General features: G+C 34.6%; 1 protein-coding gene across 2 annotated transcripts in view; it reads right to left on the bottom strand.

The window, feature by feature from the left end:
- ASCC3 (activating signal cointegrator 1 complex subunit 3) overlaps positions 1 to 22,707 on the bottom strand; it is a 306,848-nt gene that overhangs the window by 173,689 nt on the left and 110,452 nt on the right. For both annotated transcript variants that reach the window (XM_024759314.1, XM_024759315.1), the window contains exons 10-12: positions 19,697 to 19,861; positions 10,010 to 10,186; positions 7,290 to 7,361 (exon numbers count right to left, since the gene is read on the bottom strand). In XM_024759314.1, coding sequence (XP_024615082.1) covers positions 7,290 to 7,361; positions 10,010 to 10,186; positions 19,697 to 19,861 — 414 coding nt within the window. The remainder of the gene's footprint in view (positions 1 to 7,289; positions 7,362 to 10,009; positions 10,187 to 19,696; positions 19,862 to 22,707) is intronic.

The raw sequence follows: 22,707 nt of genomic DNA, 5'->3' as shown, positions 1-22,707 counted from the left end.
ACAAAAAAAAAAAAAAAAAAAAAAAAGGGTCTAAGAAAGAGCCAGGTAGAGAAGGAAAAGGCTACAAAGAAAGAAAAAGGATGGCTCAAAAGGTTAGAAGACAGAGAAAAGCAAGGAGAGTTGTATCACAAGAGCCAGAAAAGAAAGGCACAAAGAAAAATTGGCATTTTGCAACTACTTCCACTTCTACAACCTCTCTGTAATCCTCTGATTATTTTATTCTCAATTATGAGCTACTGTCATAAGGGAATTTTGCCTTAAAAAAAAAAGTAAACTTTTATTAAGGATGTGTCAAGCTTTGCTTTGACTTAATATTTAGTTGAAACCCTCTTTGGCTTTGGCCTGTGGCAGGGGAAACAGCAGAATGCCTAGACTGACATCGTTTTCCATGTTCCTGAATTAGGCATGACCAAAATATGCAGTACAGTGATCACAGGATCAAGCTTGCGGCTGACAGTGATAAGAAATTATTGCCCCTGAACTATACTAATTTAAAAATTTTGACTGCTAAATATATAATTAAATTTTCTTTAATGAATTTTCATTATGTCATACCAGAAATTCCTTCTATGATGATGATATTCTGTTTTTGCCTTCACTTTAACCAAATGTTGTACACAGATATACTATAGAAATCATACAGAGAGAAGAAAAAAATTCTAAGCAAACACTAGTAATACTAATTAAAAACTAAAATACAGAACTAAAGAGTACCCAAAACTAGTTTTTGCCTGGAAAATAAGGAGGGATAAGGAAATCTCAATTTGATAGAAGACTCACGAGAGCTTTTTTCTAGTAGGTGGGGAGGATTTTCTGTTTCCAAAAGTAGAGGTTTAGTGAATGCTTCCTTTAGATTTTCTTACAGTAAAAAAACACCTGAAATATTTCTTTAGCAGTACCATCTTTAGCAACAAAGATGAAGGAGAAATGTCTTTAATTCTTGTTCTCATAATTGTTCAAATGTCTCCTTCTTAAGAATTTTGCTCTTATATTCCTTTGGGATTATGTGTCAGTTTGGGGGAGGAGGTAAGCAAAGAAGGCAGAAAAGAAAGAAGCTCTCAAATAATTTACCAATAAAGTTCATGTTAGACAAATTTGATACGACAGAAACATTAGTACCAAGAATTAGAGATGCTTGTACCTGGAGGAAGGAAACTTTTTAGGCAAAAGGGCCAAAGGAAAAGTTCCATTATTGAAGTTAGCAGAGTAAAATTTCTTTCAATTGTACATAATTACTTTTATATAAGCTAAAAAGCAACACTAGGAAACAAAAAATTCCCTTTAGATAGTAATAAATTAATCCATAATTATCAGTCAATTTTTAAAGGTGGTTTCTTATTAGAGACAGCAACATCTACAAGAAACTTATAAACAATGACGAAAGAGAAGACACATGTGAATCAGGAAAAGCTGATGTTCAGCATTAATCCAAGGTTGAAGATGATTTTTTTCCCTTTAACACTGCAAAACCTTTTATTCTTGAAACTGGAGGTAGATTTTGAGTAAGAAGTTACTGATTAAGGATCTTAACATTTTCATAATGTGAAAAAAGAACCAGTTAACTTACAAAATATGCTGTAATCTCTGAGGCAGTTTCTAACTTCTTTTCCTATCACTGTAACAAAATTTGTATAACAAGAAAAATCTCAATAGGGTTAAGGCATCAACTATTTTCCCATTCTGCGAGTTACACCAGAGGAGGGGAATTATTAACAGGAATGATAAAGCTGTACTTGCATTTGGTAACCCAAAGAGAAGTTTACAAATGAGACGTCTCATTAGTTTGAGCAGATGGATCAAAATTAAAGGCTGAATCGCCAACTTTTAATTTCCCAATAGCCAAGAAGAGCTTGAAGTCTTGCGGAGTACAACTGTTGAAAAGTCAACCTGAAAAGATTTTCTCCACCTGTCATCACACATGCTTGAGTGGAACACAACTGCCTCCTACCGCTTTTAATACTTTTAAGACAAAGCCGCACATGAAATCTATTAAGTACGCGAACACACGAGTGTAGATGACTGGTATACTGAAACCCATGGAATACTAAATCAGAGAACATCAGCATGGCTTTCGAACATGAAATTTGCTCTATTCTAATTTAATCTAAGCGGAGAGAAACAAAATTAATTTGTCTATATATTTAAGAGGAAACTTAATTTTGCAGTACGCGGGCTCTCACTGTTGTGGCCTCTCCCGTTGCGGAGCACAGGCTCCAGATGCGCAGGCTCAGTGGCCATGGCTCACGGGTCCAGCCGCTCCGCGGCATGTGGGATCTTCCTGGACCAGGGCACGAACCTGGGTCCTCTGCATCGGCAGGCGGACTCTCAACCACTGCGCCACCAGGGAAGCCCTATAGTTCTTTTTTTTAATGGACACATATTTTTAGTCTTCTTAAATAATGGTCTGAAAAGTAGTTGTGCTAATAAAATTATTTAGGGAAACCACAATTAGAGAGAAAATCCAAAATACTAAACAACCTGAAGGCAAACAAATAGAATCAAGGAGTATTCACTGGAAGAATTTTTAACAAGCTGGCAAAAAGAGAGGGGGACATGAGGTAGCCGCAAGGAAAATTCTATTTGTTTTCCTGGATTAGAATAGACTGACTTACAATTTCTTACTACTATATACCAACTGCTAAGATATATTTAAAAGGCAACAAAATAAAGCTAAAGTTTGTTTGGTACACAGTGCTACAAGAAATAACTTATGTTCCCCTATTACTAAGGAAAAGCACATTGATCAAATACATAGCTGGCTGCTTAATAACGAAGCACTAATGTCCAGTTAGTTACAACTGTAACTGAATTCCAGAGCAAAGCTCTCTGTTTCTCTCTGTCTCCTGTTTCTCTGTCTCTGTTTTTGTATCTGTCTATACACACACACACACACTCACACAATTTACTGTACTTTTATATGTACAACAAAACATTTATACAGAAGAGTCTCTTAAAATGAAGCATATATAGTTAAACCTTTTAGTCATTAGAGTCAGGCAGAATAATGTAACTGAAGAGTTAAACTGGCTGTCAGTTTTTTAGATAATAAGGTAAAAGATTGTTGAATTTTTCAACAATATTCATCAATATTTTTCATCTTCTGACAGATGGATACATACAAATTCGTTTGTTGAAATGTATCACTTGGAACCTTATACAAAGACAACTAGTGACTAGTATAACATTATAATCAACCTCAATTACAAGGGAAAAAACTAAACTCAGAAACTCTATTCTGTTGTGGAGTTCTTTGTTAACCTTCTAATAAAAGCAGAGGACCACAGCTTAGAGAAGGTATTTCTTCAAGGTGATAAAAAGAGAAAAATAATCCAGTGAGGGGTTCTAAGGCCCCGAAAACAAACTTCCACATGAGCCTCAGTAATCAAAGACTACTGTGAAGTAGCAATTCTTGTGTGATGGATTAAATCAAAGATTGCTAGCCTTGTTGAAACAGGTATCTACCTCAGCTTCCAAAATCAAAATGTATAACAGTCCTCTTTTCCAAGTATGCACACTGCAATTCCAGTTCTGGACATATTACAAAGACAATCAGCAGAAGCTGTCACTTATCAAGCTAACTGAACTTATAAGCCAAATAGTACTTGGCAGAGCAACTTGGTAACAGAAGATTTAAACAGACAGAGCGATCCCTTCGAAAAGACTAAAACAGAAAAAGATTGTAGTTTTGGGCAACTTTCCCAAAGTTACATACATAATACAGATAATTTAAAGAAATGAAAGAGAGGTTTATTCTCAAATTATGTTGTAAAAGAGTTTTTTACTTGAGATGATTACATCAATGTAAAAGACTAAGATGCTGCCTTAACCTAGTACTTATAATCTGCAGGCACTGGCCTGGGCATTTGTAGTACTAGCAATACTAGAGGCAAATACCAACTAATGGGCCATGGTCCTGATGCATTTCATATTTTCCAACAGCCCCGACTCACTAAGGATCTTTGAAGATGAGCAATTCTTCACAATGAAATTCTATTTACCAGAGTCCCCATGTACATGACACTATACTAGGAACTTAACCAACAGCATTTCCTTACAACCCAATCTTACATAGTACGACCTGTTCTACTGGTACACAAAGCCTAAAAAAACAACACTGCGTAGAACACAAATTTTTAAATTATAACATCTTTAAGCTAAGATGTTAATTTACATGTTATTGCTTCTATGTACGGTTCTGTCATATTTTGAGGTAGAGAAAATAGAGAAATTATAGAGATAACGGAGAAAAAAGGATAGAAAATTAAGGGAGTAAAATGCATTTTAAGAAATGGAAGGACATACACCAACAGAAACTATGTCTGAGTGATAGAATTCAGTGATTTTTTTTCCCCTCATTTTTGTTTTTTTTCCCCTCATTTTCACTTTTTGGTGTACCCAAGTGTTAAATTTGTTTACACTCTTTTATTGGTCACCCTCTTTTATACTAATCATGTTTTATATTAAACATTTTAAAGACACAATTACAGAGGCTAAAGACCACAGGATCACATATGAAGCAAAAGCACTGGGAAGAATGGGTTTTTCTAATTGAAAGGTAAGTGCATACCCAAAGCAAATCATGAACAATATGGTATGTAAAACATGATCTTTTGTAACCATGATTTAGAGGTAATTGTTGCTACCTAAGAAAAAAATTTCACTGGTAAAACACCACTGTGTCTTATATAACTTAAAATTGTAAAACAAATTCAAAATGGCAAACACACATCAGATCATAATCTTACATCACACTACTTGATGCTATTCAGAAGAACATGGCATACATTTAATAAAATCCTTTGCAGGTCTGCTATGACAACAAGATATTATAACCCATTCAGAATGCATTATAGAATCATGTGGTAAGACCACAAAATATGGCCATTTGAGCCATAATCCTATTTCAGGGAATTTACCCTAAGTAAATGTTTCAACAGAAAAAATAATAGGCAGAAAGATGATCACTAGAGCAGCACTATTTTTTAATAACAGAAAGTTGCAAACATTTAAAGCACTCAATAACGGAGGAATAACCAATAATAAAAGGAAGAACAAATGTCAACTCAATGGCAAAGTGGCAGTGTAAAGTTCTGAAGATGCTGTGGGCTTTTATCAACATGGACTTGTATTGCAATCCTGGAGTGACCTTTTACTAGCTGTATGACCTTGAGAAGCTGCTTAATATGTCGTAGGTTCATTTTCTCTTTTAACAAAAGGAGATTTAATGCTTCACAATCTTCTGATTGTGAAGATTAAAAGTCCGAAGTGACCTACATGGCATCTGAAACTTAGAACGTGAATAAAAACTCCATTCTCTCTATTACAGACATTAAAATTGTGAAGACCAGGTAGAAACAATGAAAAATCTTTAGTATTCATTAAGGAAAACTGAATATAAAACTGTATATACAGTATAATTATAATTTAGCAATGGACTGTAGCCAGTAATTAAAATTAAGTTTCAATGAGCAAAATTAAAAGCTACATGTGCAAATGGATAAAAAAAAAAAAGACCAGCAGGACATGTATAAACATTACAATAATAATGTTGAAAGGGTAAAATAACAGTGGAACTATGAAAATTTTCCTTAATATTGTTATTTTATTTTTACAATTAAAAAAAGTAAATAGATATGTAGGTATGTCTAGAGAACTGAAGAAAGTCCTACTTTTATGGAAAACAAACATCATCACTAATCACTGAAACAGAAACTGGGAGACCTGCAACCTAAACCCTACTTCTTATGGCAGAGAACCTGAAAACGATCCTGCTTATCCTGCTCCATTCTTGTTTTGGGAGAGGGATGTAAGCACGGATCTGGACAGGAACTCTGATACCGAAATGTTTCAGTGGGTTCTTAAACTGTAACCACACTTTACAGAGTCACCCACAGTGCATTTTTAGCCAGACAAAAGTGTAGGAGAAGGAGACAGCTTGGTGGTCCTTAAAAGGCTGGCACTGGTGGATGCCATGGCATGCACACAAAAGGTGGGAGGTAATGCCTGTGTGCAACTTCTGCCTCGTCTTTGCACACTCTTCATTTCCGGGTTCCTCCTGCCCTACAGCAGCCGGCCCCCGACCGCCTGAAGCCTCCGCTGGTGTTTCCCAACCTAGTCTGTCCTTTCTAAACAGGAACCAGCACTATGAGCCTAGCTCTCCATCTCACCTTTGGTCTGAATTTACTACTACAAGTGCCTGCCCTATGGCAGTTTTCATTTCGAAAAGTAATGCAATGGATGGATTCACACTAAGAATGAAAGGGCTGGCAGTGAGATCTAATCTCTACTGACCAAACACCCCCAGCCAGCATCTGAACTTTGTAAATCATGATTTCTAGCAGGACATGTTAGCCCCTGTAACAGTGAGAGAATGAACTATGCCAGAAGAGGAAGAGGATATAATCTTCCTAGGATTCTTTAAATTACATTTACTTGGACTTTTACCTACCTACATTACAAGATACAACTGCTACATTTCCCAACATTCAGGAATAAGGATGCATTCCATTTTTTAAAGACATATTTTATAACATAAGATTATATGGAGAAAGGCTGAGTAGTTTAATAAATACTGATATTGCAATTACACTCCTTGGTATTTACCCAAAGGAACTGAAAACGTATGTCCACATAAAACCCATCCACAGCTGTTATGTACACATAAACTGTGGAACAGACAATGGAATATTATTCAGTGCTAAAAAGAAGAAGCTATCAAGCCATGAAAAGACAGGGATTTGTGTACCTCAAATACACATTGTGAAAGAAACCAATCTGAAAAGTCTACACACATCATTCCAATTTTTTTTTTTTTAACAATCTGGATTGGAGCATCTTGAACTTTGAAGTTTAAAAGTGCTTAATATCCAAACAAGATGAAAATTTATTATATATATTTCAATTGGTACTACTTCAAGAAAACAGTAAGAATAATATAACATTTAAATGTTTTACATCATGTAAGTAAATTAAAATTTTTGATGTGTGAGAGAAGGTTGGTGCTTTAAAATAAATAAAGAAGTAACCTGAAATGTAAAGGATGAAATTCTTCTTTCTCTTACCTATTTAATAAAAGTGGCAAACAAAACAGCATGATCTATCAATACTGTAATGATAATATTACCTATGAATATTTTATGACTTATATGGCTACCCAGTGGGCTAAAAAATTACTAAGAAATAAAACCTGTGAATCATTATCTCAGAATTGAAGAACATTTTTAAGAGCATAAAAATTAATGATTTTAGTCATTAAGTGTTCTCTAAAAACAGGATAAAATAAAGTGTACCTGGTGTCCAGCCTTTACTTGCTTCAAAACACTTTCATAACATACTTCATCCATGTTATTCAACTGTTGCACCTTAAAGTTTTTAAAACGTGAAAAATATCAGATGAAGCAATTATAAACTTCTTAACCACAAAGGAAACTTTATCAATCACGACACATCTCCTTTTACTTTCAGACTAGCCAGAATGCAGAAACAACAAATGAAATATCAACACCTGATATATAACAACCCAATCGGAAATAAACACAATCTAATTAAAAAATACAAATAAAATACCTCATGCAATACTTTCAGTGTACTAGCTTTATAAGAATGCAAGTTTTTTAAAGACAATAAGTTTAAGAATAATATTCTAGTGAGAGATATTTTAAAATAATTTTAATGTTCTTTTCACTGCTTTCCCTAGAGAAGCCCATTCTTCAGACTGTTTTTCTTCTATTTCAGTCTATAAAACTATATATAGAGCTTTCCTGTGTAATTCTCAAAATCACCGGAATATTACCAGTAGAATATCATGACATACAAAGCTAAAATGTAAGGAAACATACTATTTCTGTAATGTATACAGAGTTCGGTAGATATTTTTCTACAGAAACATTTTCCAGATTAATTGGAAATTTAATATCAAGTTAATGAATTTAAAAAAGGTCTCATTTTCCCTATTAATGATGAGACAGCTTCCAACCAAAAAGGTAAGGTAGTTACCTCAAAGAGTAGGCATGTGACACAGCCTGCATCTCTCTATTTAACATTTATTAAGAGTCTGGAGGGGATGAAAATGTTACACAACTGAAATGACTAAAATTTAGATTTTTTGTTTTAATAAAGGAAACACTTTAACATTCTGGAACTCTTATGACTTATAGTGATTAAGTAAAATGAGATAATCACAAGACAATTTACTCTCCATTAATGATTGGGCAAAAAAACAAACCAAAAACTCCTCCAAACAAAACTCTCAGTAATTTTTTTGGTGAATTTTGGATTGAGCTCTGGTCAAAGCCATTATTTCAAATTAGACGTGTCATGGACACCATTTTCCTATTTTGTGTTCTTCCACAACAACTGAATCACATCGTGAGCTTCTGAATGAAACTTTAAGAAATCTAAAAGGATTTCTTACTATAAGAAATGACAAATTAACAACGGTTAGAATATATTAAACAACACCCTGGGGGAATTCTTGTTACCAACTGTGTATGTCAGCTGAGCGTAAAACTACTACATTTTAGTAAGACAAAAATGCATATTTATAACTAATATATATAATTAATTTTCTATTTACATTGTGTAAGATTTGTAAAAATAGTTTTTAAATTTTGCCAAATTTTTAAACCTTCAAAATAATTATGACAGTTCAACATCTCACACCATCCCTTTTGTGATTACAATGCTAACATACTGTGGTGAAAAATACATGGAAGTTAATTAGCTTTAAGTGATTTACCACCTTCTATGATGAAATTAAAAGAAAATAAGTTTTAAGACCCCTGACAAGCATCTGAAAACACTTTCTTCTCTACATCTTTCTGTGAGAACCATCTGCTATCATTTAAATTATAAGTTGAAAGAACAATCTAATGTTATAAACAGCTCTACATCTGTTCTAATGATACATTAAAATAAACTAAATAATCAAACATATATTAAGATATGGCTGAAAAAAACAAGCAACAAGTAATACTGAAAAGCCCTTGAAACAATGAAGGTAAAAGATGCATATCATAACTATTACCATATCATGAGCTGTCCTTCTATGTATACATCTGAAATGGCTCCCCACAATTCTAAACATACCTTACTTTTATGCAATGCAGATGGAGCATATTAACTGTTGCAGTGACATTGGCTTTTAGTATTTTCTAAGCTGAGTATTTTATTTATAATACTGTAGGCTAAAAATGACCCTGTTTTACTAATAAAATTGTTTTTAGACAAAAGTAATGTAATACACTAAAGACCAAGGTTGACATAGTAACACACGATTCTATCCTGTTTTCTTTTATAAAGAGGTCATATAGCCTGTGAATCTTCCCCTAAAACTGTTTCTTCCATGGAGGGGGGAAGTGTCATTAAACAGAATGATGAACAAATAAATTTTAAGCAAAATATTCCTTCATGACATAATAAAAGCCTAAAATAAGCACCCTGATAATGCAAATGGTACATGGTAATACTATTTAAGGAATTAGATAAACAGAATTTTTAAAACATTGCAAAGAATTTCAGAAATGCCACTTATGTATATAATTAATATGATAGTTATACAATATTATAAGTTAAATAGAGCCCCTCCTTTAATAGTTGCTATCATGAAATTATTTTTCTATTGCATATAAGGTATTACTTATTTTAGATGAATAATATTATATCATGATATATATTACTGACTTAAAGTCTTTTATTTCACATTGGCCTTCAACCTTATCAAATTAACATTTTGAAACATATTCTTATATATAACTTGTGTTCTTAGCTGAGAATACAAAATATACACTGATAATAGCAATGTAAACTACTACAAGCAGCTTTTAGGAGCAGGAGACATTCTACAACATATAGCTGAGGGAGTGTGCTTGATTTTTTTTTCTAAGCTGTGATATTTGTAATGTGACTGAAATGGTCTTCTAGAGTCTCTAACCTCAAACAAGTATTAAACAATACATCAATAAAAATATTTCTGGAAAAGAAAAGTATAAGTTTTAAAACAAATGTTTACCTTATTTGCACTTTTAACCCCCAGAAATGTCTGTCCAAGAGGAACAGGTCGAAAGCGGCCATCAAAGTAGAAAAGTCCAATGAAGGGATTAACGTGTAAAAACGTAGCAACATCGAGGTAGTTGGGTAAGGTTGCAGAGAGTCCAAGAATTCTTATCATACTCTGTGTGGATTCAACCTATAGGGGTTATTTTAATTAACATATAAGATAGATTCAACCCATCTGGATTTGTACTAAGTTTAAAATAAGTTTTAGTAGTATAAACGATGAAACAATCACAATAAAATAAGATCACTGAAGAAACTGAGAATAACAACACAGTCTAAAAGACAGATAATGTGAAAAAAAAAAACTGGCTTAAATCTGGCATGTGGAATGATATAAAGTGAGTAAAAGTGTAATTTTAGTATATTTTCTGAACTGGAAAATTCTTAGTTAAATGGTTTCTTCTGTTTTGTTTTTTTCCCCCCCTAAAAATTTAACAAGGCAAGTGACATGTGTTAGGTTTTAGTGTAAGCTGTACCACTTTATAATTTCAGGTGTTAGAAGTATATGCTCTTTATTCTCAAGTTCAATAATTTCAAATTCATTTTAAACACACAACCACAGAAGTCTGAAATAATTAAGGTAGATTCTTCTAGTGTTTCACAAATTTAAATTTAAAATGATATACTGTGTAAGAGAGAGTTTGTGTGGAACAACAGCCAAAACTTGGGGGAAGAAAATCACAAACTACTCAAAGAATGTCCTAAGCTGCATTATTTGTGTTCACTGGTGGGGTGTAATATTCTAATTTTCTGGCTGAACTCTGCTGAAAACATCAATTAATTTGTTCGCCAATCATTTATTAAGCTTTTAATGACAGGCACAAAGCCAGGAGAGCAGGGGTTTAAGAGTCTGTAAAAACTACAAAAAAACACTGTAATGTATCCCATTAATAGTAGCACCTTCTAAAAACTGAGAACAATGAAGAGAGATCACTAATCAAGCTCGGGTAAGTCAGGGAAGGCATGCAGAGGTGACAGTTGTCGGTGTTCTAAGAGAGAGGCTAGGACCTGCCAGGTAGGCCAGGAAGAATGGTGTTTAAGGTACTGTACTTAGCAACACTAATGGCACGAGCTAGAAATGCAGAAGTGTAGAAACGATCATGAGAAATCTCGCATGCCAAGGAGTTTCTCCATTTTACTGCTGATGAGCACACGGACACTATTCCATTCTCTTTCAATTACGTTTTTATGATGATAGCTGATAGTATTCTCATCTTTTTCCATCTCTAAATGTTCTTAAAATATCTTTATCCTTTTTAATTTTGTTTACTCATAGGTTTTCTACTTATTTGTGATTGGATTTGTTATGTTTATTTTACTTTTTTAAAACCTAGCTTTTGCTTTTTTAAAAATATAGAAGGTTTCTAGCTAATAAATCTAATTCTATTGGTTTCCTAGTTTGTATTTAATTTTTTTCAACTGTATTATTTTTCCATTTTTTAGAACATTCTGTTTAAAATTACCCAACATTTAAAATTTAATAAGTAACTTACTATAGTCCCAATATTCCTGTTTCATTTGAGTATAATTCAAACTCTGAATTATAAACTCTGTCTGTACTTAATAAACTTTCATTATTTTCTAATAATAGTGTTGTCACTCTCTTTCCCTTCCTTCCTTTCGTGATCACTTACTGAACTCTCAGTGTCAGAAGACTATTCTTTCAAGTGGTTGGGTTTTATGTCTTCAATTTATCAAATACAAAAGTGTAGAATGTATGTACATATATATGTGTTTGTATATACATATGCATATATAGATATGTATGTGTGTGTGTATATAGTTTTGTTTTATCATATAAAAGTTATTTCTAAATTTCTATTGTATTTTTTTTTTTTTTGCGGTACGTGGGCCTCTCACTGTTGTGGCCTCTCCCGTTGCGGAGCACAGGCTCCGGACGTGCAGGCTCAGCAGCCATGGCTCACGGGCCCAGCCGCTCCGCGGCATGTGGGATCCTCCCGGACCGGGGCACAAACCCACGTCCCCTGCATCGGCAGGCAGACTCTCAACCACTACGCCACCAGGGAAGTCCCTCTATTGTATTTTGTAAAGACTATGATCTTTTCAATTTCTGCTTTGAGAAAATGTCCCATGGACACCTAAGATGAACATAATTTATCTATTTTTAGGGTATACAATTCTATGTGCTTGACCACTTTATGACATTAATTATATTATTCAAATTCTCTATATTTTATATTTACAATACAGGAAGTTAAGCATTTGCCAAGAGAAAGTATTACTTTCATCACATAAAAACTTCCCATTTTAAATTAAGATGCCAAATGTTGCTAAAGGGAACAGTCCAGGACCATTCACAGCGAAGCCCTAGGGGTTCTGCAGAAGTATGGGGGGCATTCTGCAGCCCCATGCACCTATAATATCCTTTCTATCTGGATTTTCAAATCCCACATGCTTTCATATTCTTCTATACTAGGCTTCCGTGTAAAAGTTTAATTTAAAAAAGGGTTTCTTACCTGGGAAGAAGTTTGAAAACCTCTGATGTGATTTTTAAAAGTACACAAGACTTGGAATGAATTTGGTAAGTTAATTAACCTTCGACCAAATTCCTTTATGAGAGAATGCATATAAAAAGATTCTCAATCTTTAACAAAAGACTATACAATATTATTATTTTTTAAATCTAGGAACTTTTAAGTCATTCTCACCTTCTTGCTATCATAAGTAAAATAAGGGAATTCATGGGATATATTTACCTGGGCAAATATTTTAACTATTTTTTCGGTTTTTATGTCTCTCTTATTTACATCTAATTTTAGTCAAAACTTGCTTGCATCATGCTGGTGTCTTCAAGTTATTATACCTAAGTGAGCAGCTCCCAATGTCAGATTTCTCCTTGGATATTTCTATACAGTGCATATATGGGCTGGGAAAGTTCAAGGGCCTGAGTTCACTCCCTCACACAAATATTATTTACAGGCACTTAGAGAGGCCCTGTGCCTTCCAAACTCATTCTGTAAGTAGGACAAAAATGAATCTGCTTACTCACTGTTATGGGTTCTATCTGGGCTTCTTTGAGGACTAAATAAAACACTACCTATGAGATATACATATGGCTCCCAAACCAAACCCAACCCAAACAAGAGAACCCTAAATAAGGGGAACTGATGACCCTACCTACTATTTAAGAAACCTCCTTTACATGCTATGATTAGAATCCTTTACAGTAATTGGAATGATAATTTTAATTATACCATAGTTCTATTTCCTATTGGTGGTGATGTGAAAGGATATGAAGGTGATTTTTAGTTTTAAAATCATTCAACACAAAAGTTATTGAGGGGCTTCCCTGGTGGCGCAGTGATTGGGAGTCCGCCTGCCGATGCAGGGGACACGGGTTCGCGCCCCGGTCCGGGAAGATCCCACATGCCGTGGAGCGACTGGGCCCGTGAGCCATGGCCGCTGAGCCTGCGCGTCCGGAGCCTGTGCTCCGCAGCGGGAGAGGCCACAACAGTGAGGGGTCCAAGTACAGCAAAAAAAAAAAAAAAAGTTATTGAGTATATTTTTAAAGACTTTTGATGTTAAATATATGATACCTTGCAAACACTAGAGATATTTTTCTGCTAAAACCCCATTTTACAACAACTGTATTTTTTAATCTAAAAAAATTCATATCATTCTCAACACAGATAAGCCTGTATGAGAAATATATTCTTTTAAATATGGATAATTTGGAAGTTTATGTCTTAAACCACATCTCGAAACTCTATACACTATACAGTTATCTGAAAATATTAATAGTTGAAAGCTATGAAAAATTAACATTTTACAGTTTCTTCTTTATCATTAGCCCAAAAACTAGGCAGTAAATTTTTACAGCATTGTCCCTCACATAATATCTAAGTTTGGACAAAGTCTATTCACTGAAAGTAAATTTAGTTACAACTAATGTTAGTTCAATGTTGTTAAATATAACAGATTAGGGCTTCATTGTACTTTTTTATTTTCCAAATTTCTTTCACTCATGCCAAGTATGTTGTGAATTTAGTCCCTAATACCACCATGCAACTTCAGAACCTGAACAGAATCTACACTGCATTAGAATAGCTACCTATGGTGTATCTATGCTAGTTACAAATTGTTGAAGTGCCATGTAAAGCACTGCCATCTACTGGGAATGTCTGGTAATCACAAGGAACAAACAAAAAGGAACTTTGTTTTTTCTAAAAATATTTATGAGCACTGCACTAATACACTGGAAATATGAGAAGAATCATATAGATCATTCTGTTAAGGAGATTAAAATCTAGTGAGAGACACAGATAAAGACAGAATTACCTATAGTTAAGTTGTGAAATTATAAGGAAGATTGTGATGAGTGCTAAAAATGTGCAAAGAAAGGGAGTACAGAGGGAACACAGAAAAGGTGTAATTCTTTCTGAGTGGTAAACTAGGAAACACTTCATAGAAGAAGTGATATTTGGCAGACTCAAAAGAATAGTAAGTTTTCGACAGATGGACGTGTGGAGCAATAATATATAATTTTGCATTTACAACCCTTCATCTCATAACTAACAATACACTCTGATGTAAGTAAGATGAGTTTTACCTCTGAAAGAGGGCCAATGGAATTGGAAAAAAAGTGGGGAAGGAATAAATGGTTTTGTGTGGCTGGAACCTACATCAGGTAAGGAATATGATGGAGAAGTTAAAATTGGACAAATAGGTCAGGGCTTCAGTAGTGTTTAACGTCCAGTTAAAGTATTTAAACATTTTTCTTAAGGTAACAAACAGCAAGTCATCAAAGGTTTATAAGCACAGTAAGTGATAAACTATACAATTGGAATTTGGCTATATTATGAAGAAGCCAATGTGCAGGATGAATTAATGCATATTTACATATTATATATCCATGTTACATACAATATATTATATATTCCTATATCATATGTTAACATATGATATGTTTATAATTATACTACATATGTAATAAACCTATAATATATAATTTTTATATATTTTACTTCACAGTTTATAAACTATATATAGAAAATTATACTATTATATATTCATAATTTACAAAATATTTATAACGAATGCTTCAAAGTACATATGGTACATAATGTGTGTGTGTCTGTGTATATATGTACAGAAAGCATCAGCAGCAGGCCTGCAAGCTATTTTCTCTCTCAACTGGGAATCCTCAAGAAAGAAAGATGCCCTGGTCAAATCCCCTTGTAAACATGCTAATGACAGACCTCCTGGCAAATGTACTAATGGTATTTACATGACCTCTAATGTTCTATAGTTGCAGGAAAGCTTTATCTTTGTAATGCTTTTAGCTGATGGACATGCTCTCTAGGTGGCTCAATGCAAACAAACCAGGAATGTATGGACTTACGTGGCCTGGCTCCCTGAAAAGATCACTAAGCTATGTACGTATCAAGGTATCAAATCAAAACATCTCATGATCGGAAAGTATCACCTTGGGAAACAGTACCTTCTGTTAACCACTAATCTCACTTTACCTAATACACTAATCATATGCACTGTTTTGTATATCAATTCTACCTCGATAAAGCTGTTAAAAATTTTTTTTAAAAATCTCATGACAGGGCTTCCCTGGTGGCGCAGTGGTTGAGAGTCCGCCTGCCAATGCAGGGGACATGGGTTCGTGCCCCGGTCCGGGAAGATCCCACATACCGCGGAGCGGCAAGGCCCGTGAGCCATGGCCGCTGAGCCTGTGCGTCCGGAGCCTGTGTTCCGCAACGGGAGAGGCCACAACAGTGAAAGGCCCGCGTACCGCAAAAAAAAAAAAAAAAATCTCGTGATCAAAATAGGTCTCTTGTGTAAATGATGCCCTGCATGCTTCTTTTCGAGACCTCACAAGTAAAATCTGAGCAAGAGCCGATCCACCATGGCAAGAAAGGAGAACAGTGATGGCAGTGGCAGACTTCTCCGTGCTTCACCTTTGTCTCACAACTACATGAATTATTGACATTATTCTTAAGTTGGTTATTAGCTAAAACCTCTGATTTTTATGTGTCTACTTTGAATATTTCAATGCTTTGTGTTTTATGTATGTGCACCTGGGCATGTGCATGCACATATTTTTATATAATAAAAAGTGAACATGTCCAAAGAGTCCTCTAATCCCATCCCTACTATAAAACCACTTTTACAGCTTGTTGCATATGCTTCCACATCTATGCACCCTACTCTACCCCACCTTAAAAATCTAACTGTAAGCAAGAACTTTATTTGGTAACTATAACCACTGCACCTAGAACTGTGTAGCCAGCACATAGCAGGTAGCTAATAAATGTTCACTAAATGAGTGAATGAGAATATAAATATACTGAATTTTTTTTTCTTTACACAAATGGGATTGTGCTGTATATGGTGTCTTTTCAATGAGAATATAACATGGATATCTTTTAAACCCGGTTCATATAGCTCTACCTCGTTCTTTTTAAAGACTGCAAAGTGGCATTTTATTTTATGAATTAATGGAATTTATTAAACTATTTCTTCTTTTGTTGGACAGCTGGGTTGTTTCCAACATATTTTGCGCTAACAAGAAAGCGTCAGTGAATACTGGTGTTACTATATCTATGTGTCTGTGCTATTATTTCCATAGGTTAGATTTCTAGAAGTAAAAACACAGTTTAGTGAGCATTTTCAAATTACATTCTTTTTTCACTTTTGCCAATCTATGTAAAAGAAATGTCTCCTGTTGATTTGGATTCCTTTTAAGCATCTTTTCTATGATTTTCAGAATTTTTATTTCTACTGTAAAGTGCTTTTTCCAAATTTAAAAAAAAACATATTTCTTACTAGTTTACAATAACCTTTTAATTATAAAGGACATTTAAGCTTTATTTTATGTCCTACAAATAATTTCTATTATTCTGTCTTACATTTGAACTTTTTGGAGGTATCTTTACTGGTCAGAAGTTTTTAATAGTTACATATCCAAATGCGCCACATGTTTCCTTTGTAACCTTTGGAGTTTTGCATTTTGCTTAGAGCTTCTCCATCTCAAGGTTATTTTTTAAATGCTCTTTCATATTTTCTTTAATGCACTGAGTTTTGTCTGGTATAGCTAAATCATTAATTCATCTAGAATTTTATGTTGGATTTACCAGATGAAAGTACACTATTTTAAAACATTTGAAAATGCAGTATAAACTTCCTCAAATTTTGTACTCCCTTCATATTAAATTCCCATACCTAGTTCTAGATGAGAGCTATTCAGGATACGAAATATAAAAGAACTGACACCTAACTAGTCTTTGGGGTGAGGGTGAGTGTTAAGGAAGAAGGAACAATTGAGTGTGGCTCCCACACACTCAATTTGGGCTTGAGAATCAAATGGACTGTCATGCCATTTATAAATAGGGAGGGAAGATGGCAGAGTTTCTGACGTGTTTAAGCAAGAGATGTCTATGGGATATCAGAGTAGAAACATACAACTGTGTTTGGATAGGAAGAGAAGTCAGTGGGGAGATTTGGACTACATGCAGAGATTTAAGTGACGCAGGCACAGAAGTGTTATTTTCCCAGGGTAAATATTTAGAATAAAGAAAGAAGATGGCAAGTGACCAGAGTCCTGTGTTGGAAAAGGTCACTGAGAGGATGTGACTGCCAATTAATCCGCAAGCTAGACCTTGTCAATCAGAGGATCCTCACCCCCTTTGCTGTCCTAGGAATATGCATTCCGCTTGCCTTCCCTGAGCTAGAAGCTTCCCCGAGGACGCAGCCTTGAGATAGCAATGTGGTGTTGAGACCATCTGGACAGTATATGTGACTGAAGTCAGCTAAGGCCTCTATATAGAGTTAAGGCAGGTGTAGAGGTCGACTGATCTTGCAGTTGCCCAAGACAAGCCTCAAAAGTAAGTTCCCTTGCTTATTAAAACTGTCACCTACCAATCTGGAGTGGTCTGCCTCTTTTTTCAGTTCTCTCCTTGCCCTCTGTGTACAAAGCCAATCTGCAAACCAACATCATGGAGAATGTAAACATTTCAAGGGTGAGAAAAGGAGAGAGCAAGGGAGCCTGAGAAAGAGCAGCTAAATAGGTGACCAAAAAAATCAAGTAAAGAAAATCAAGGCAGGGTGGCATCATGGAGTCCAAGAGAAAAGAGTTTCAATTCTGAAGAAATAATGAGTTATATCCTGGTTAAAAAACAAAAAACAAAAAAACTTTTTATGACCTATGCTGGAGCAATAACCAGACCACAGTTGTTTGGAAATCAAAAGGGAGACTGAATACAGATTAATATTTCCAGAAGCTGAAGTTATTGGAGCAGGATAGTTTGAGGGAGGCGTTTTGGTAAAGATGAGTGGGACTTTGCAATTCTTTAAAGCTGAAGGCACAGTGCTCACAGAGAAGGAGAAGTTAAAGACCCAGGAAAAAGAAAAGGGACAACTTACAGAGTGAAAGGAATGGAGTCCAAGACAAGGGGACAGGGGGCCTCTAACTAAAGGATGAGGGGTGGAATGATGAGGATAGATTTGGGAAGAGGTTTGAGGCTTTTGCTGGGTGGTAGGGAGGTTTTTTCTGGATGCAAACTGAGGGAGTTCAACCATGAAGGCCTGTGTTACCACTCAGTAAAAAGTACTGTCTTCTAAGAATGAGGCACGACAGGGTGGGGAAGAAGGAGGGAAGAGTCTGGTGAAGCTTGGAAAAAAGAAGGAAAGCTGCTCCGAAGTTACGGGGTAAATCCCCGACGATTCAGGTGAATTCAGAGTCTACGAATGTGTAGTGACCTTAGTCTCCACCACCCCTGTGTGATCTCAGCTAGTGTTTAGCAATCTGACTGGAGGGAAACATACTGTTCAATTGACTCATGATTGGAATTTTGCCAGGGAGTCAGGGGATAAATAAGTTAAGGCTATTGACAAAAGGAAAAACTGGTCATGGAGTCTTGGCTATTTCAGAACGAAAATAAAGCCAGGAGAATATGGATCAGAGACAATAAGAGATGGGAAGTCAAGGAACTAGAGTTCTTGATTATGTTAAAAAACTAGTGTTCATCTACTGTCTTTACATGTACAATCTACCAACAAACATCATTTTAATAGTCATGGGTACTTTAAGATATCTTTTCACTTAATGAAAAGAGGGGTGACAGAAAACAATCACAGATCATTGATGAATTTACCAATTTTGATTTGGACAATTTATGAGTAACCACAAGGTCCAAAACTAGAGACAACAAGTACACGTCCCTTTTTAAAAATAACAATTAAGATTATACACATTAGGAGATATTTCATTTTATCTAGTATATTAAGGAAAATATAAATTATTTCCAGATTTTTTTCAGTGAGGGGAGAGGTCAGGCATGGAGAGAAATGGATGAATAATTAATATTCTCCTATGTTCTACCACATTTTAATACTGCTTAGTCAAAGTTACATCTAGCTTTAAAACACAGGTTTAGAATAGAAGTTTTCCTGTATTTATTTTGGTTAATTTAAAGAGACTTCAATAACGTAAGACCTGGGAGGAAGAAAAATAGGGTACTTTGAACATAAAAATGAAATAGCTGAAGGTTTCTCCCTACGAAAATTATCTTTATCCCCATGAACAATACATACTAATATTTCTTTGAATGTTACATTTAAGTTTAAAAACTTATCCCTCAAAATAAGCTTACAAATAACTTCCCCTTACCTGACGTAAAGTACGTGCCACTATGCTTTCTAATACTGGTCCTCTATCTTCATGAAGTAAATGAACTTCATCAAGAATAAGAAGCTTTACAATTTGGGAAAGAGCTACGTCCCCAACACTCTTTCTTGTCACTACATCCCATTTTTCTGGTGTGGTCACAAGCATCTATAAGACAAGAAAAGATAAATTAAAAAGGGGAAAGAGGTCACATATTATTTAAACTTCCACTGTGTTATTCAAAAAGAAATATGATTAACCACCTATACACAGATCAAATAAAGTGTTACAAATATCCCACAATGATATCTGACTCACTGTAGACAACAGTCACTTCTCTTTAAGTTGTGATATTAAGCAGTTACTCATTAAAACTCAGTAAAGGTAGTCTGTCTGTAAATTGTAGTGTGAAGTGTACAAAATACACAGGCTTACTTAAAATGTGTCTTACAATGTAAGAAACCAAGTGACACTATCTTCTAAACAAGTGTGTACTGATAACGGCTTTTATTTGAAAAGGGACAAAAATAAGTGAATAAAGCACTAAAAGGAAATGAAAAGGAAACCAAGGATCCACTCTAGGAATGGTTACCTGTTTATACTTTTCCAAATTTGGAGGAAGCCTTACTATTGACACACAGTTTTTAAAAACTACCCTTTAATATCAACTAGTATATGCAGAAGTTTATACTAAAAAACAACACATATACTACAGCATAACTGGCACAAAATAGCAACACAAACAATGAGTCACCGGAGATCCAGGGTACTAAGAGCAGGAGGTAAGCCCAGGGTACTTATATAAAGTTCTTAGAAGAGACCATTTGACATGAGCTGTGATTATAAGTCTATTTGCTTTCTACATATTGAATTGTTTGTGTCCCCTAAAAGCATACTATAGCAGAAAAAAAGAAAAGTTTAATAAACCTTCTACTACAGTAATATTGAACTAGGAAATAAGCCCTTATATAACTCAAAGAACACATGAGGTAACAAATCAAAACCAAAGCTTTTCTTATACAGTATATCAGCTTATAGAGACTGATAACAATCAAAACTCACTATGCTTTGAAGAGTGAAGAGGTTAAGGGGGTCAGATTGTTCTCAACATTTTTGTTGTGTTATCTCAGGTCTGTTTTTGAAGTCGCTTATGGGAATGATGATAATCTTATTTTTTTAGATTGCAAATGATGTATAATTCTTAACAAATGCATAATCCAAGTTTGTCAATATAACCTGTTGCATTATTAGAGATATCACTGCTATCATTTTGAAATGAACTATATCAACCACAAAATTTAGCAGTTGTACTTCGATGTAACAATTAGTGAACTATAATGAAACAGATTAAGGCATTCATATCTAAGGTGTGAAATACTACAAATCCAAAGCTACTTAGTTAATGTGCTAAAGCCAAATGGCAATGTTGAGATCACATCAAGTTTTACATTTAAAAAAATGCTTTGGAATTAAGTATAAACAGATGTATAATGGATTTTAAGATCTAAAATGGGTTGAAACATTCAGTATGCATTAATTAACATCTCTTTTATAGTCCAATAACTTAAACAGAACTTCTACTTTGAAAAATGACAAATTTAAAATAACCCAAGATATATCATTATAAATATACCCAGGGATCACTTACTAACAACCCTTTCACTCAAAGTCCTAAAAAATATGCCCATGTGATTTCAAAAACAGTAATTCTCTTAAACTGTAAATTCATGTCACATTAAAATATAAAATAAGCTTACTATTAATAAATGTTAAGAAAGCTACAAAGTACACTACAAAGATAATAATGTGGTAATGATTAAATTGTAAAGTAAAATTTTTCAGATATCAGAAAACTATACTACCAAACCTTAAAAATCCACTTTAGCATTTTGTTTTATACACCTTACTTTCAGCACAGTGAGAATTGGCTTCATTTATATTACCATTTCATTACTCTAATCCCCTGAACGAAAATGGCTAGAAAATAAAGTGTCACACTTGCTTAATGAATTGGAACTCATGCAAGACATTTCCATCTGCTCTTGTATTAGGGCATGGGTTAACTGTCAATATTTTTACTGTCAACTCAAATTTCTCTCAATACATGTACTTATTCCCTCAGGAGTATGAAAATCATTATTCCAAACTGTTCCAATTTTAGCCTGACCACTGGGAAAATGGCAGAGTTGAGATGCTATACACCACTACTGTGCCAACAATTTGGTGTATTCAATTTTAAAATGCTCCATTTGACAGCAAAACCAAAGGACCTATGACTTGCTAGAACCACCTCATCTGGTAATTAACTTAAACATTAATATTATTATCTTTTGCCTTTTAAAACACTGTGACCTAGGGGAAATTACTTTATCTCTCCTTCCTCTTTGTGCATCTCTATTGAGTTATTATTGACATGTAACATATATAAACTTAAGGTACACAATGTGATGATTTGATACACATATATTGCAAAATGATTACCACAATGAGGTTAGTTAACACTTCCATTCCCTCAATATTACCGTGTGTGTGTGTGCGTGTGTGTGTGCGTGTGTGTGTGTGTGTGTGTGTGTGTGTGGTGACATTTAAGGTCTACTCTCTTAACAACTTTCAAGTACATAACACAGGAATGTTAATTATACTCGCCGCGCTGTACATCAGATCCCCAGAACACATCGATCTTATAGCTGGAAGTTTGTACACTTTGACCAACATTTCCCGATTTCCCCGACCCTTAAGTTCCTGGCAACCACCATTCTACTGTTTCTTTGCGTTTTTTTTTTTTTAATATTCCATATATAAGTGAGAACATACAGTATTTGTCTTTCTCTGTCTGACTTATTTCACTTAGCATAATGACCTCAAGATCCATTCACATTGTGGGAGAAGGCTGAATTTCCACTGCTTTATGGCTGAATAACATTCCACTCTATGTATATACCACATTTTCTTTATCCATTCATTTCTTGGCAAACACTGAGGTTGTTTCCAGGTCTTAGCTATTGTGAATAATG

This window comes from Neophocaena asiaeorientalis, unplaced genomic scaffold, assembly GCF_003031525.2.
Source record: "Neophocaena asiaeorientalis asiaeorientalis breed wild unplaced genomic scaffold, Neophocaena_asiaeorientalis_V1.1 scaffold505, whole genome shotgun sequence".
Lineage (NCBI taxonomy): Eukaryota > Metazoa > Chordata > Mammalia > Artiodactyla > Phocoenidae > Neophocaena > Neophocaena asiaeorientalis.
The sequence above is the reverse complement of the archived record's forward strand: the minus strand, read 5'-3'. Positions and strand labels throughout refer to the sequence as shown.